This window comes from Erpetoichthys calabaricus, chromosome 2, assembly GCF_900747795.2.
Source record: "Erpetoichthys calabaricus chromosome 2, fErpCal1.3, whole genome shotgun sequence".
In the NCBI taxonomy this organism is placed as follows: domain Eukaryota; kingdom Metazoa; phylum Chordata; class Cladistia; order Polypteriformes; family Polypteridae; genus Erpetoichthys; species Erpetoichthys calabaricus.
Genome location: NC_041395.2, coordinates 189,699,335 through 189,716,150, shown reverse-complemented (window position 1 = coordinate 189,716,150; position 16,816 = coordinate 189,699,335). Strand labels below are relative to the sequence as shown.

Below are 16,816 nucleotides of genomic sequence, written 5' to 3'. Positions count from 1 at the left end.
AATAAAAGGTGTCATTTTACTTGACTTCTCACTACATTCATAATGACTAACACGGTACAAAAACCTAGCACTTCTTTACTACAAAAAGGTTTTGCTTCCATATGTTGGGTTTATTCATCAATACCATGATGTGTACTATTTTGGAAAATTGTTGCTCATATAAATGTATTGTTTCAAAATTAAATTTTTCCAAAGAAAAATTGGCCTAAAATAACTTAAACAACGTGAATATGTTATTCAGCTTGTTATTGTACACACTTCTATCAGGTGTGTGTATGTATGTATGTATGTATGTATGTATTTGTATATCAACTAACATTAAATAACTAATCACATTTCCTTTTTGTCTTTTTAGAAAGTTTTACTATATCACTCTTCTGAGAGACCCAGTTTCACGTTACTTAAGTGAATGGAGGCATGTCCAGCGAGGGGCCACGTGGAAGACCTCACTCCACATGTGTGATGGACGGACCCCCACCCCAGAAGAGCTGCCCTCTTGTTATGAAGGTACAGACTGGTCTGGCTGCACTTTGCAGCAGTTCATGGACTGTCCCTACAATCTTGCAAACAATCGACAGGTGAGAATGCTGGCTGACCTCAGTTTGGTGGGATGCTATAATATGTCCTTTATTCCTGAAAAAAAGCGGGCCCAGATTCTTTTGGAAAGTGCAAAGAAAAATCTGAAAGACATGGCTTTTTTTGGCCTAACAGAGTTCCAACGAAAAACCCAGTACTTGTTTGAGAGGACCTTCAATCTGAAATTCATCCGGCCTTTCTTGCAGTACAACAGCACACGGGCAGCAGGTGTGGATGTGGATAATGACACTATACTACGTATTGAGGAACTTAATGACCTTGACATGCAACTGTATGACTATGCTAAAGACCTCTTTCAACAGCGGTATCAGTATAAGAGACAGCTGGATCGCATGGAACAGAGAATAAAGAATCGGGAAGAACGGCGGATGCACCGTTCCAATGAAGAATTCCCCCAGGAAGAAACGGAAGAGCAAGGACGTCTGCCTACCGAGGACTACATGAGTCACATAATTGAAAAATGGTAGCCAAGTCAGTGGCTACATCTTAAAATCACTAAAGTCCTTAATGACTATATAATCAAAACTAGTACCAGAGCTTGTCATCTCTGGTGCCCATATGCTCTGTCTTTAAGACAGTAGGGTTGATGCATTGTTGAGAAGTCTGTTGACTCTGGTGACAAGTATTGCTACTCAAAAATACTCGTCTGTAAGGCCAGCTTGCAAAGATATTGACTGGTCACCATAGCACTTCTCAATGTTCTCAAGACTATGAGCCCACAATGACTTCATTTGCGTCTTCCAGGTTGTGAAATACCATGGAAGTGAAACAAACCTACAAACTTAATTTAAAAATGTAAGAAAAAATCTGTTAAACAGAGATTATTTGTGCTAAAAATATATATCCAAAAATAACAGACAGTAAAATGTGATCAGAATGTTTTTAAGTGGATCACATAATTTAATTATAAATTATGAGAACAAACTGCAGCCTAATAATAAGATTCTGTCCAAACATTCTGGTCTCAAGTCACTAAAGTAAGACTTTAATTGTTTTTATTTTGGTTTTATTCAAAAAATTATTTTAACAGCATTATGGACAGGTCATTGTTTAAAATGTTCTTTGTTTTAAATCTGCAATCACTTTAAGTTATGCTGTGCATTATACTAACAAGTTAAATGACTTTTTACCTGTAATACTCCTAGTCCTAGACTTGTCCTTGTCCTGTCATAGGATTGAATTAATCCATCTACCTACAATCTACCTATTTTGCTTTGATAGTAAGGTCAAATATTGTTCGCTGAAACATCTGTTTATGTTCAGCAGTATACTCTGTAGTGGGGAGCACTGAGAGAAATGCCCCAGTAGAGGCACTTACTCCACAGAAGCCAGTGAGAGGCTTTCTTTTGTTTAAAGCAACAGGGTTCACCCTGTTGAAAAGCACACATACTCTTCAGAGATTTTTTTATCAATTCCTGAATACAAGGAAGCTATAATCAACACAGAAATTATGGTTTCTTTTTATTGCCTTTCATTCTTGGCTCCTGACATTGAAATCCTGTGTCTTTCCCACCCAACTGTTTTTAGAAATATTGAGTGTCCCTTTTTGTGCACACTACAAAAAGCAACCCCACTGCACTTCAAAGAAATGATTTGGCCTTAAAATTGGTATTGTTTTACATTTGTATAACCTTGCTCTGAATCTGTTTTTATATATGTTTTTCTTTAATTGGGTACACTTAAAGTTTCCAGACAGGACTTTCTTTTTTTGTTTGAATTTTGTGTGGAAATTGAGTTCTTTGATACTGTACACATGTGCAAAATCTCTTGTGGATTTATTGTGGCTTGAATCTCAGTGAGAGATGCTTTCTCAGGGTTAAAACCGATGTCTTACTGACACACTAATGTTTCAATATGGGAACAAAGATGTCAGCACAGGGGATTTAATGATGCATTTTTATGCTCTTTTTCTTTTTTCAAAAAAAAAAAAAAAAAACCTCTTTAGCACATTACTCCTGTTGTACAAATAAATCCTTTTGATCTTCATTTTGGGTGAAAACAAGAGATTTTAATCATGTATTGATAATGTGCTAAAATGGGCGAGATTTTATAAAGTTTAATGATTTAAGCTGTTTTATTTTTGTGTAATAACTCCTGATTACTTTGGTGGCCTTAAAACCTTAAAAGGAATCAAACTGTTGTCTCTTACTAAATGATTAATGTGATGATGGCTAAGTGCAGTCCAGTTGACATCCTTATCGCCATTAACTTTTTGACATTCAAAACAGTTATAAAAATGTGAATGCAGCAGCCCATTGCAAACTACTGTATTTCTTCTCTTCCACTGGAAAGGTTTTAACAGCAATGTTATTCTAAGATGTTTATATGCAGACAATTATACGGGTAGCATGCAGAAGCATCTCATCTTTATGGAGTAATATTACACAAATAGAAAAAAGTACATTTGTCCTAGTTACTGCACAAAAAAGGAATGACTAAACAAAAAGTTTTTGTTTTCTGCTACAAAGAGAAAAATCCCTTCTTGTCTTATGATCTGCCGTGTCTTTGCAGGTTTCCTAAATGCAAAAGTATGAAATTCAGTTCTGGAATGTGTGTAGTGGCTGAAGATTTTCCCTCAACACATTTTTTCTGCTAGTGAAACATCATGTGATTCTAGGACTATTTAATGCTCTCATTCTGCCGCATCGGACAATTCTAATATTGTAGACCTTCCATTTTCTGACAATTTTTGTGGACCAGTTCAGATTTTACCTTTTCAGATATTCACTTTTCCTCTCCCTATTCTTGATAGAAATGAAAGTTGGACAAAACAAATTGCTGCAAATAGGACTAATAAATAGATGGGTATCTGAGGCTTGTTATTTGAATCTCTTTGTTAATTGGCATCTGTTAAAAAAAAAAACAAGCAATTAAAGGCTCTGAATGCAGCTGTTTAAGATTGTTGTTTAAGCTGTTTAAGCAATTAAGGGTTCAGAACACAAGTGAGTAAACAGAAGTAAAGCCAAAAAATGGATGTTGCATTAGTAGCAGTAATTGGCTTCTAATTAAAAGACTGGCAAGAACTGAGTTGAACACCTTTGCTCTAATTAGTTACACTGCTGTTTGGGGTCACAGGGCTTCAGGATAACCAGACTCAAACATCAGCGATATCTCGACAGAAATGTCAAATTTAAATTCTGGGTTTGCTAGGTTTCACAATATCCCACTTTAAAAGCGACCTTTCTGTTTACTTTATTAAAAAAAATAACAATGTTAGGTATTGTAGCCATTATAATTATAGGGTCAGTAATTTTATGTCATGACCAGTTCACTTTAGTAATACTTGCAAATCTTTCTTCTCAGTCATCTCAGAAAAGCCTGCAAAGCATTAAAAGGTTGTTTCCAAGTTTTAGGTCCAAATTCTGGAGTACTAGCTTCTTTAAAACATGTATTTTCCCAGCCATACTCCATCTTGACAAGATTGGGTTTTCTTTTTTATCATTTCTGATATGAGCAAATTAAAAAAAGTCACAGTAACATTCTTTATGTTATAAATGTACCTTGAGTTATTAAGTGATTCATTTAAAACAATCCAAATATCTTAACTGGACTGCCTTTGCTAAGAATGAATTATGCGTTAACATGCCATAGATAACTCACGACAGTTCACCGGGGTCACCTTACAAGAACTGAACAGCATTGGGTAGGATATGGTTGAATCCAACAATCAGGCCTTACAATATGCAAGAATCCCTAATTTGTTGGCAATCTCTTCAAGCAAACTGAAAGTATGACAACATGCTGTCTCTTTTTGTTGATGTCAGATTTTTTTCTTTCTTTTTTTTTTTTAAATGGCATAAAATTTGGCAAGTTAACCTTTTGCTAAACATGAGCACTTCAGATACTGAGATGACCATCTGCTACATTCATAGTGACATGTAGTGTGTTCTAGCCAACACACAATGGAGTATGGCTAGGACAATGAGGTATCCATTTTAATTTCCCCCAGCTTTGTGTAGCATTTCTTGTGGCTTGGTTGTCACCTCTCACTGTGCAGCCAAATGTTTCAGTGGAGTTTGTCAGTGGTCATAACACTCAATGACATTGTGTTAAGAGTGTTTTACAAAAGAGCTTTTGGCTGATAGTTTACTTTTTAGAAAAGAGCATATAAGCTAAAATATTGCCAAAGTAGAGCTGGTTAGTTAACTAAGATGTAATTTGTCCCAATACATATGCAAAAATGTAAACATTGTTGGACAGGGACTCAACTTTTCATCAATGGGGGGGGAGATAAACCTGAGAAGTTTATTGGTCATAAATATTTAATTCTCTTGAAACAGCTTTATATTTTGCAATTTAGCTTTTAGCTAGTCTTCCCTTTGTCTGTGTTTGGTGTCACACATGCATTTCTGTTGTTAAATTTGTCCCTTGAGCTCTGTAAACATGTTCTTCATAGCCTACCTCATAAAACTACGTTCTTGTCCGTCTCCCATATGATTCTTTAATCCTATAAATATTCTGCATTTTTTCTTTTGCAACCCTCTTTCTAAATAACCCACTTAGCCATGGTCATACATTCAAGTCTCTTCTGTTTTCTTCTCAAATTTTACTTGTTCTCAGATTTTCTCACAGAGACATTCCTCCTCAGCTGTATATGTCCAGTATTGCATATGTATTTCTGGTATCTGAACATGGAAGTTATTCAAAAATTGTCTTTTTGCTTATGTTTGGGGCATTCCCATTCTAACTGTTTGCATCCCAGAGGGAACAAACAAATCACTTGTACTGTTACTGTTATAGAATTTACCCAAAAAACGCAGAGTGCTCAATCACATGACACATAACCAATATTTTGAAAAGTCACAGAATGGGGTCCCCCTGCATTTCAAGAAGTAAACAACTACAATCTGTATAAGGTGTGTAAAGCCCTTACAAATACTGTGCAAATTGGGCCTCTTGGACACTGAATGAAGAACATTCTCATTCACACAGAATCCGCCTTCCTTCCCTGTTATCGTTGATGTGTAAATCAGCATTCAAATTCAAATCACAGGCACCACCACAGAACATAAAGCTGGTATAACACCTTGATCACCTAATTCCTTAAGTTTTCAAAATCCCTCTTTGATTTTGGTAGTCTACTTTTCCACTCTTAAATATAATGTGGCATCCTTCAGTTTAAGCTTAACATTCATTAATACAATCAATTAATTGTGATCACTGATTGTCACTTAAAGTGGTTTTCTGATGAAGACAATGGTTTGATCTTTCAGCCCAATCAGAGTGGCATCTCATGCAGCGGAAGAGACTCATTCACATGTAAAACTCTCTGGCTTGACTTTCACAACATGTATGCTATCATTTCCATCAGTTTATAGTGTACAGTTTCAGTACCAGGGAGACTGTCAGTTATAGTCAACAAGAAAAAAAATAGTCTAGTGTAAAACTTAAGCAACAAACTTAATGTACTCTGTCATTGTGTTGATTTAATTTTTCCCGCATACAGTTTGCCTTTCCCACACTTTGTTTTTCTGTGCTTAAAAAAAATGTTCCAGAATATGCTATACTTGAGTGGAGAGATCCCTGAGTAGAGTGTTCTTACTGAATGTAGTATGTGGTGTGGAGACATGACAGTTTAAGACCGTATGTGTTCTGCTCTTACTGTACACTGCTCTGAGAATTGAGGTTGTTCCTACAAAATGGATCATCCAGCCATCAATAAACAAATGTCATTTTTAACTTGACTGCCTTGTCTTTAATTCTCTGGGGGTTTTGTCATTAATAAAATTCACACATAAAAGAAAATGTTGTGCAGGCATATATTTATTAAATCCTGTGGTGACCTTCTAATTGTGCAAGCAGATTTGTAAATAATGTGGTGCTGAGTCATAACTCCAGAGTTGTGGGATTAAATGTAAGTTTGGACAGTTGGACACTTGCAGTGGCACGTGGGAAGTTTTTTGCATCCTCCCTTCATCTACATGGGTTCTTTTTTCAACATCCAAAGTAATGCAGATTTTGCTAAAAAAAGTTTCTGGAATGTGGTTCAGTATTATTCATTGTTAGGAATAACAGTTCCACTGACATGCTCAAAATAATATAAAATATGACTGTTACATTATAGCTAAATTAAAATGACATGCAAAAAAACACCACAAAATATGTACAGAGAATGATTATTTTTTGATGACTTCCTTTTTTAAACCATCTACATCACAGAAAAGAGAGAACGAAGATTGTAGTTCAACATTCTTAGGACTGTTGTCCACCCAGCCTTTTTAAGGTTACTGGGCTCACCACTGGCATTGACACATCACCTCCAATGCCATGTTGAAGATCAGGAGAGGCAGCATTTTCAAAATTGGCAGTGCCAACACAGGCCACCAAGAAGAGAAGCAGAATGGGAAAGATTTAATAGCAGTCAATCATTGTGATTGCTACAATTATATAAAATGCGGCCTCTGCGGCAAGACTGTTGGGGCCTCTCATGAATAACAGTCTACAGTAGCTGCTGCCGCAATATGCATATAAGAATTCTCCTGTTTCTCACAGTAAATTATGTGTGAATGTTGATTGGTCAGACTTTTAAAAGGATCAGGAAGACAGAAGTAGTAATTAATTTTAATTGCCCTAATCTTGGTTCTTTAATTATCCTGCTTTAAATCTTATTCTAGTGAAATCAAGTCAATTACTCATTATTACTCTGACAAGCCTCCCAACATTCTTAGCGTTTACCAGTCATGCACAGTCAGATTGATTTCATGCTGCATGCCTCACAGTATTTTTTCCTCCAGCCTCCCAATGTGGCAGGTAAGCTTTAGAAATGCACAAACAATAAGTACAATTGGCCAGATGCTATAGCTTCACAGACTTGTACATCCAAACTATTTTAGAGAGATTAAACTGTATTAATCATTGATCTTATCATTCATCTAATTTCTAACCCTGTTTTGTCAGCTATAAGATTGTGAAGAACCAGAAGCCACCCCAAAAGCACTGAGGGTAACGCAAGAACAAAACCTGCAGTGGATGGACTCTGGTCCATCACCAGACACATCCACAGAGGGCAACTTTAGGGCAGTAAAGCCAACCGGCATTTATTGGTGAAGGGGATGGGGAAATTGCAGGAGTATGGGGGGATTTTGGATTAGGGCTGACGCATGGAGAACATTTAAGTTCCACACAGGCCAGGAACTGAACTGTGAGGCAGTAGCACTAACCACTATAGCATAGTAATCAGTATTTTTTATTTTTAGTTTTTCAAGTTTTTAGTCTTATTAGAATGTTAAGATCAAAAGTATAAATCCCACTGTCATTAAACTGACAAGTTAAGGAGTACTAGACTTAAGCATGACAGTGACAGATATCCAGATTCTTCATGTGTAACTTCTAGCTGGTGAAATGAGTTGTACACCTTCATTTGAACATCTCACTCTCTCAATGTATTTAAGAAGTGTTGGAAGTCTCCATTGTTTAGTGAACTTCTGTATTGCTGATAATGGCATGGTTAGGTTTTGATGACTGGCCAAGTATAATTCGCTTCTATTTTGTTCTGAGCTCCTCACTTGTAGTGGTCAGTTTTTTAAAAATGTCCTGATTTAATCCATTTTATTGACCTGTTTTGTAAGTCACTATTATACAAACATTTCCAAAGCAAAAAAATGTAAATGCAAAAGGACAATTTCTTGTAGTGGCGCCTCAAAGCTAAATGCATATTTACTAGAAGTGGTGTACAGACAATGTTTAGCTTCTCCCAGGTGTCTATGGGATAGAAATCTGCAGCACCAGGTACTCTATAGTGGTGTTATGTTCATAGCTCTGCAAACTAAGTAGCAATGTAAGGAAATATCCAACTCTTGGCACCCTGCATTGTCAGAAACAAAAATATTTGATTTGCTGATTATCACATATTTCGTTTGTGTTTTAACTAGGTTTATTAGATGAAATGTATATTTTGATATAATACCAATACAGCTTTACCTGTTCCAGGGCTGTGATAAGCTGGAGCTCATGCCTATAGTTTTGCTGGGTAAGGCAGGAAACAATGCTAAAGTCATAACTAGATTAAAAGGCCAACTCACACCAGGCACATTTATAGATTGCAATTTTAATTTAACATGCACGTCCACAGCCAGTGAATGTTAGCTCCACAAATGAGCCGGGTTCAGTGATTATGTTAAAGTTATTCCACTTACATACAGTGCTGTCTGAAAGACACAATGGCAAGACAACCACCACCAATCAAATCACAAAACAAATAATATTATACTTAGCTTGCATTAGAGAATCATTCAGCCCAGTCCTCATGAGGCTCTGCTGGGAGACCAACAAATAAATATCAGCAGGATGAACGATGTTATAACGGTCATAATGCTTCCTCTCTCTCTCTCTCTCTCTCTCTCACTATTAGGTTAGGTGCGCTTGAAACTCCAACTTTTGGCTTGTTCAAGTGCTATGAGAGCATGCAGACATCTGAGGGGCTACAAAGGGTCATAATTCAAAAGTCCCAGGATTAAGTAGCTCAGCACTGCAACATGTTTGTGGTCCAGTTGTAGTGGGGTTCTCAAGTACCAGAGTATGGTAGCACTTTTTTTTTTTTTTTAACTTTAAGATAACATTGAATTTCCCTATGGGATTAATACAGTTTATCTAATCTGATTACATTGTTTTAGTACAAAAAGTAGATTTGTGGCTAACTAGGAGTTTAATCCCCATTTGTTAGAAATCTCTGGAAAACATTCTCAAAGGCTGATGTAACATAATAATGAGAGCAAAAAGAATCCTACATAAGCACGCTATTTATGCAAGGTCAAGAATTATTAAATACACAGATCAAAGTGATACACTGATTCATAGTGATCACTGCGGATTACACCATTGCATTACAGTGCCAAATATTCATTTTTTAATAATCATTTTCCTTTTAGAAAACAATGCACATATTTACAAACATTAAACAGTTAAAAGAATATATGTAAATTAATTCATATATAGCACTCTCCCCAGAAGACAATCTTGTCATACTTACAGAGATTTACACATTGAAAAATAACAGCAAAAAAACAAAACTAGGCAAGTTTGCACCCATGTTGTCTCACCTCAGAGGAGCAATTTAAGCTCATCTGTTTGGTAACTTAAGGACAAATTAGAATACAAGATAGATCAAGATAAAAAGCAATGGAAAAAAATTAAAGTTTTTAATATTTAATATACATTCCTATCTAATATTTTTAAGGAATGTTACATGGTGACATAGTGGTTGTCAACATTGACATACAAATTTAACATCCTAGGTTCAAATTCTTTGACTCGTCATTATCCATGTGGAGTCTACATGTTCACTACATGGGTTTTCCTAAATATACTAAGGCGTACATATTAAGTACATGCATACCGAGTACTCCATGCTCGACTCAGCCCTCTTTTTTATCATCTGCTATTCAATCACCAATCACCACTTTGTTGCAGACTTGACATACCCAAGGCTCAAACTGGTATAGAGTGGTACCACAGGACAAATTGTTAATGGGTTACCTTGGTTGAGGCTCTCATGGTGCTTCATACAGTACTGGAAAAATTGGACCCTTCCACCTAAGCCTGGGCTTTGGGATTTTGGACACTATCAGTTCAGTAATTAGGTATGTACAAAGTTGGATGCAAAGTAGAAATGAGATCCCAGATATCCACACCTTGCTCTAGTCCAGGTAAAGAAGACTCTTAGCAACATTCCAAAGTCAGCTCTATGACTCATTATTTGCTCCTATCTCCCTGGAAGAAGTGCAGCTGGATCAAGAGAGAATCTCTGTAATCCTTTACTTGGACATCACTTGGTTTGTTAAGGTACACTAAGAGAGATAATCTGGAAATCAAATATCAAACACTGCCACACACTGGAATTCTTCTGGCTGCCATAGCACTGGTTGTCTGGGAGAACATAGCCTCCAATAGCCTCACCAACAGATGCAAGGATCTGGCATGGAAGGTCATTGAGGAAGTATTGCCCATAATGGCTTTCATGCAAAACAGGAGCTCAACATGTGGACAACAATACAGATTTCCATACTGGATCGGTCAAGTCCCGGGTTAACAACGACCGCCACCAGTACTGTTAGCCAACAGGGTGCTGGCGGAAATTGGGCTACTGTTGGCCAAAGAAGGAGAAGAAGAGGGGGGAGACTTGTCTGGAGGAAAGAGGAGAGGAGGAAGGTACAGAGAGTGGAGCTGGAGGTTAGGAACTTTGAATGTTGGCAGTATCACTGGTAAAGGGAGAGAGTTAGCCGATTTGATGGAGAGAAGAAAGGCTAATATATTGTGCGTACAAGTGACTAAATGGAAGGGGAGTAAGGTCATGTGGATCGGTGTTAGATACAAATTGTTCTATCATGGTGTGTGGATGGGAGCATAAATGAGGTAGGAGCTATTCTGAAGGAACAATATGTCAAAAGTGTTTTGGAAGTGAAAAGAGTGTCAGACAAAGTAATGATTATGAAGCTGGAAATTGGAGGTGTGATGATGAATGTTGCTAGTGCATATGCTCCGCAAGTTGGGTGTAGGATGGATGAGAAAGAAGATTTCTGGAGTGAGTTGGATGAAGTGATGGACAATGTACCCAAGGGACAGAAATGGTGATTGGAGCAGATTTCAATGGACATGTTGTTGAAGGGAACAGAGGAGACGAAGAGGTGATAGGTAGGTATGCTGTCAAGGAGAGGAATGAAAATGGATTTTTGCAAAAAGAATGGGCAAGGCTGTGGTGAATATGTATTTTAAGAAGAGGGAGAAACATAAGGTGACATGCAAGAGTGGAGAAAGATGCACACAGGTAGATTACATCCAATGCAGAAGAGTCAATCTGAAGGAGATTAAAGACTGCAAACCGGTGGCAGGGGAAAGTGTAGTTAGACAGCATAGGTTGGTGGTTAGTAGGATGACGTTGGAGATCAAAAAGAGGAGGAGAGTGAGGGCCGAGCCAAGGATCAAATGGTGGAAGTTGAAAAAAGAAGATTGCAAGGTTGAATTTAGGGAGGAGGTGAGACAGGCACTGGATGGCAGTGAAGGGTTACCAGACAGTTGGGAAACTGCAGCAGAAGTAGTAAGGGTGACAGCAAGAAGGGTGCTTGGCGTGACAAATGGACAGAGGAAGGAGTAATAGGAAACCTGGTGGTGGAATGGGGAAGTACAAGAGAGTATACAGAGGAAGAGGATGGCGAAGAAGAAGTGGGATAGTCAGAGAGATGTACAAAGTAGACAAGAGTTCAAGGAGATAAGACACAAGGTGAAGAAAGAGGTGGCGAAGGCTAAAGAAAAGGCGTATCAGAGGTTGGACACTAAGGATGGAGAAAAGGACCTGTACCGATTGGCTAGATGTGCAGCAGATTAGGGTCATAAAGGATAAATATGGAAACATACTCATAAGCGAGGAGGGTGTGTTACATTGTTTGTATGAAAATGTGCTGTATAAATAAATGTTGTTGTTGAGAAGATGGAAAAAGTACTTTGAGAGGCTGATGAATAAAGAGAATGAGAGAAAGAGAAGGTTAGATGATGTGGCGATAGTGAATCAAGAAGTGCAATGGATTAGCAAAGAGGAAGTAAGGACAGCTATGAAGAGGATGAAGAATGGAAAGGCTGTTGGTCCAGATGACATACCTGTGGAAGCATGGAGGTGTTTAGGAGAGATGGCAGTAGAGTTTTTAACCAGATTGTTTAATAGAATCTTGGAAAGTGAGAGGATACCTGAGGAGTGGAGAAGTGAACTGGTGCCAATATTTAAGAATAAGGGGGATGTGCAGGACTGTAGTAACTACAGGGGGATAAAATTGATGAGTCACAGCATGAAGTTATGGGAAAGAGTAGTGAAAGCTAGGTTAAGAAGTGAGGTGATGATTTCGTGGTTTCGTGCCAAGAAATAGCACCACAGGATGCAATGTTTGCTCTGAGGGTGTTGATGGAGAAGTATAGAGAAGGCCAGAAGTAGTTGCATTGTGTCTTTGTGGACCTGGAGAAAGCATATGACAGCGTGTCTCGAGAGGAGTTGTGGTATTTTATGAGGAAGTCAGGAGTGGCAGAGAAGTATATAAGAGTTGTATAGAATATGTACGAGGGAAGTGTGACAGTGGTGAGGTCTGCGGTAGAAGTTATGGATGCCTTCAACGTGGAGATGGGATTACATCAGGGATCGGCTCTGAGCCCTTTCTTATTTGCAATTGTGATGGACAGGTTGACAGACGATGTTAGACAGGAGTCCCTGTGGACTATGACGTTTGCTGCTGACATTGTGATCTGTAGCGATAGTAGGGAGCAGGTTGAGGAGACCCTGGAGAAGTGGAGATATGCTCTAGAGACGAGAGGAATGAAGGTCAGTAGGAACAAGACAGAATACGTGTGTGAATGAAAGGAAGTTCAGTGGAATGGTGAGGATGCAGGGAATAGTGTTGGCGAAGGTGGATGAGATTAAATACTTAGGATCAACAGTACAGAGTAACAGGGATTGTGGAAGAGAGGAGAAAAAGAGAGTGCAGGCAGGGTGGAATGGGTGGAGAAGAGTGTCAGGAGTAATTTGTGACAGATGGTTATCAGCAAGGGTGAAAGGGAAGATCTACAGGATGGTAGTAAGACCAGCTGTGTTAGGGTTAGAGTTGGAGTTGGAGTTGGGTTGGAGATGGTGGCAGTGACCAGAAAGCAGGAGGCAGCGCTGGAGGTGGCAGAGTTGCTAAGAGATGCTAAGATTTGCATTGGGTGTGACGAGGATGGACAGGATTAGAAATGAGTATATTAGGGGGTCGGCTCAGGTTGGACGGTTGGGAGACAAAGTCAGAGAGGCGAGATTGCGTTGGTTTAGACATGTGCAGAGGAGAGATGTTAGGTATATTGGGAAAAGGATGCTAAGAATAGAGCTGCCAGGCAGGACGAAAAGAGGAAGGTTTATGGATGCGGTGAGATAAGGAATACAGGTGATGGGTGTGACACAGCAAGACGTGGAGGACAGGAAGATATGGAACAAGGTGATTCGCTGTAGCAACCTCTAATGGTAGCAGCAGAAAGAAGAAGAAGATTCACCGTTCTTTCCCCACTCTCCCTTTCTCAACCCTTAAGATACCAATAAAGCCATAGGCACCAACCAAATCTCCCTTAAACCATCCTCATGCTTCTTTACCAAGCTCATGGAAATATTCCATCAGGAGAAAAGGTCAGTGTCATACAACAAAATGCTCACATTGCGTGCTCTCAGTACTGTGGTACTGGTAGAGGTACTTTTGGTTGTGTTTAGATTTCACTGTGATGCATAGCACAATTGAACTGTGTATAATGTAATATATATATAATTTATATTTATATACTGTATACATTTTAATGCCTTGGAATTGTTTCTTTCAATATGCATTTGTGAATGAGGAGAAGAGTCCTTGCAATCTGATGTGCTGTTTACAAAGATACACTCTTCCCCAAAATGCTCACACTCTACACTGTGCTCTTCTCGTATTCTAAATGTTAAACTAAACAAATATAACAGTCAATAGTGACCTTTTATGAAACACATTTTTATATAACACACTTGTGCTTAGTTAATTTTCACTTCAAATCAAATTAATAAACGACTGAAAAAATCAAGGAAGTTGTGACTTTAAATGCCCAGTGTATTAGCTGTCTTAAAGCCATGTGTACTCATATCAATACGACATAAGTAATGCACCTCACTACCACTCTGCTACCACTGTGCTGTAACGTTTGTGGTCGGAGCTTAACACTTGCACTAACTTCCTTCATAAGACAGAAGAATATTATAATGCTCTGGCCTAACTGAAAAGCCTAGTTAATGTCTAGAGAAGGAACTGTCAACTGAACCAGAGTGGAAACCACACAGGGGACATCTGCAGACTAACGGTGTGAGGGTGTCATAAGAAGGGGAACAATGGTAAGAACAATGGTAATGGCTAAAAGCTTACAGCACTCAGGATTCCCAGGCGGTCTCCCATCCAAGTACTGGCCGAGCCCAAGCGTGTTTAGCTTTCGAGATTAGGTGCATTCACACTGGTGTGGCCGTAAGTGAAAGTCCTGCTACTTTACATTCAGTATATAGTGAAGAAAGGGGGAGCCTGCTTCAAATAGAAAGAATGAAGATGCGTTTCCAAGACATACACTGATTCCAGGGTTAAGAACAATGGTAATGGCTAAAAGCTTACAGCACTCGGGGTTCCCAGGCGGTCACCCATCCAAGTACTGGCCGAGCCCAAGCGTGTTTAGTTTCCAAAATCAGACGAGATCGGGCGCATTCACTCTGGTGTGGCCATAAGCGAAAGCAATGCTCTTTAACGTTCAGTATATAGTGAAGAAAGGTGGAGCATGCTTCCAATAGAAAGGATAAAGATGCGTTTTAAAGCCATACACTGATGCTAAGGTTAAGTACAATATTAATGGCTAAAAGCTTACAGCACTCGGTGTTCCTAGGCGGTCTCCCATCCAAGTATTGGCTAAGCCCAAGCGTGTTTAGCTTCTGAGATCAGACGAGATCGGGCGCATTCACACTGGTGTGGCTGTAAGCGAGTGCAATGCTCTTTAACGTTCACTATATAGTGAAGAAAGGGGGAGCATGCTTCCAATAGAAAAGATAAAGATGCGTTTTAACACTTTAATACACTGATGCTTAGGTTAAGTACAACATTAATGACTAAAAGCTTACAGCACTCGGGGTTCCCAGGCGGTCTCCCAATCAAGTACTGATCGAGCCCAAGTGTGTTTAGCTTCCGAGATCAGACACATTCACACTGGTGTGGCCGTAAGCGAAAGCAATGCTCTTTAACATTCACTATACTGTATAGTGAAGAAAGGGGGACCTCGCATAGCCATGGACTAGTCAGGACTGGAGACGCAAAGTATATAGAAGGAGCTTCATGAGTGTATGAAGGAGTCTGTACTCAGTGCAGAGCAATACACAAAACTAAATTAAACTTAAAAGTCTAAATTAGCGTAAGCCTCTCTCTCTAATGCAGGGTGTTCATAACAAATGTAGTAATTTACTTAATGTGGTAGTAGTACATGACAAACAAGAACAGTTGTGTCAAATATTTGAAATATTAAAATATGTACTTCAATTTAAATGTTTAAGAAGTAAATATTCTCAATTGTAATAGAAAATTTTCATTTTTCACTCTCCTATTAAAGGAACAAAAATCAAAAATAATGTCATATTTGTAATCACTGATTTTGAAATTGTCTAAAACGATACCCTACATGCTTATGTCTGAAGTTTGTCATATTTAACCTTCTAGGAGTGGCTCTTGTAGGGCTAGGACCACCAGTAAAGAATCAAATATCAAAAATACCATCATATTAATCAACAACCTTTAAATGGCATAAAACAACACTAAGCGTCCTTGTTATACTGATCTCTATTTTTTCAAAAATTTTGTGAAAGGAGGCTACATTGACCCCTCATAGGAGGAAAATCCCTAGGGTCAGTTAATGTGGCATGCATAACTTCAAGTCCTTCCAAATATTTTTGTTGAGGTCACCTATTGGTTTCCTCTTTATCATAAGAGGTTGTTATTTCCTGTACAAAATATGGTTCAACAATTGCCTAAAAAGTAGGGTTTTTTAGGTCTAAAATGGCAAAAAAAAAAGGGGGGGGGGGGTCAAAGAGCATAACATCTTGCATAGTTAGGCATCAAGACAAGTCAAACAGTATATTATACAGTATGTAGGGTTTTTTCTTGTACTGCTGAGTCAGAAGGCAGCAGACAAAAACAACAGAAGTGATTTGAAAAAGCGTTCACAAGTAATTCTTACAACACAATAAATTGGAGGAGCAATGTGAAAACAATCAGATATCCAGAAAAAGGTGAGGCTATAGAAACATTTGCCATCTCTCTTTTCAATAACAGAGGGAGCAACACTGAGTGCTTATGTCTCCCAAGACGACAACAGTGTCTCAGTTAGAGTCTGGATAAGATTTTAACCACTAACAAGACTGTGTGTGTCAGTCATTTATATCCAAACAGTATCAGACACAACATGACAGCTGACTTCCATCCATCCATCCTCTTCCGCTTATCCGAGATCGGGTTGCGGGGGCAGCAGCTTGGGCAGAGATACCCAGACTTCCCTCTTCCTGGCCACTTCTTCTAGCTCTTCCAGGGGAATCCCGAGGCGTTCCCAGGCCAGCTGAGAGACATAGTCCCTCCAGCATGTCCTGGGTCTTCCCCGGGCCTCCTCCCGGTTAGACGTGCCCAGAACACCTCACCGGGGAGGCGTCCAGGAGGCATCCTGATCACATGCCCGA

The 16,816-nt window shown here is 38.8% G+C and overlaps 1 protein-coding gene and 4 pseudogenes across 1 annotated transcript in view; 1 reads left to right on the top strand and 4 right to left on the bottom strand.

The window, feature by feature from the left end:
- LOC114646635 (heparan-sulfate 6-O-sulfotransferase 1) overlaps positions 1-6,276 on the top strand; it is a 134,287-nt gene extending 128,011 nt beyond the window's left edge. The window contains exon 2 of the mRNA XM_051922069.1: positions 356-6,276. Within this exon, the coding sequence (XP_051778029.1) occupies positions 456-1,064 (609 nt within the window). The 5' untranslated portion in view covers positions 356-455 and the 3' untranslated portion in view covers positions 1,065-6,276. The remainder of the gene's footprint in view (positions 1-355) is intronic.
- An 8,200-nt stretch (positions 6,277-14,476) lies between these two features.
- Positions 14,477-14,585, bottom strand: LOC114647486 (uncharacterized; annotated as a pseudogene).
- A 128-nt stretch (positions 14,586-14,713) lies between these two features.
- Positions 14,714-14,832, bottom strand: LOC114647434 (uncharacterized; annotated as a pseudogene).
- A 128-nt stretch (positions 14,833-14,960) lies between these two features.
- On the bottom strand, positions 14,961-15,079 carry LOC114647482 (uncharacterized; annotated as a pseudogene).
- Positions 15,080-15,210: 131 nt separating this feature from the next.
- Positions 15,211-15,319, bottom strand: LOC114647485 (uncharacterized; annotated as a pseudogene).
- Between the last annotated feature and the right edge of the window lie 1,497 nt (positions 15,320-16,816).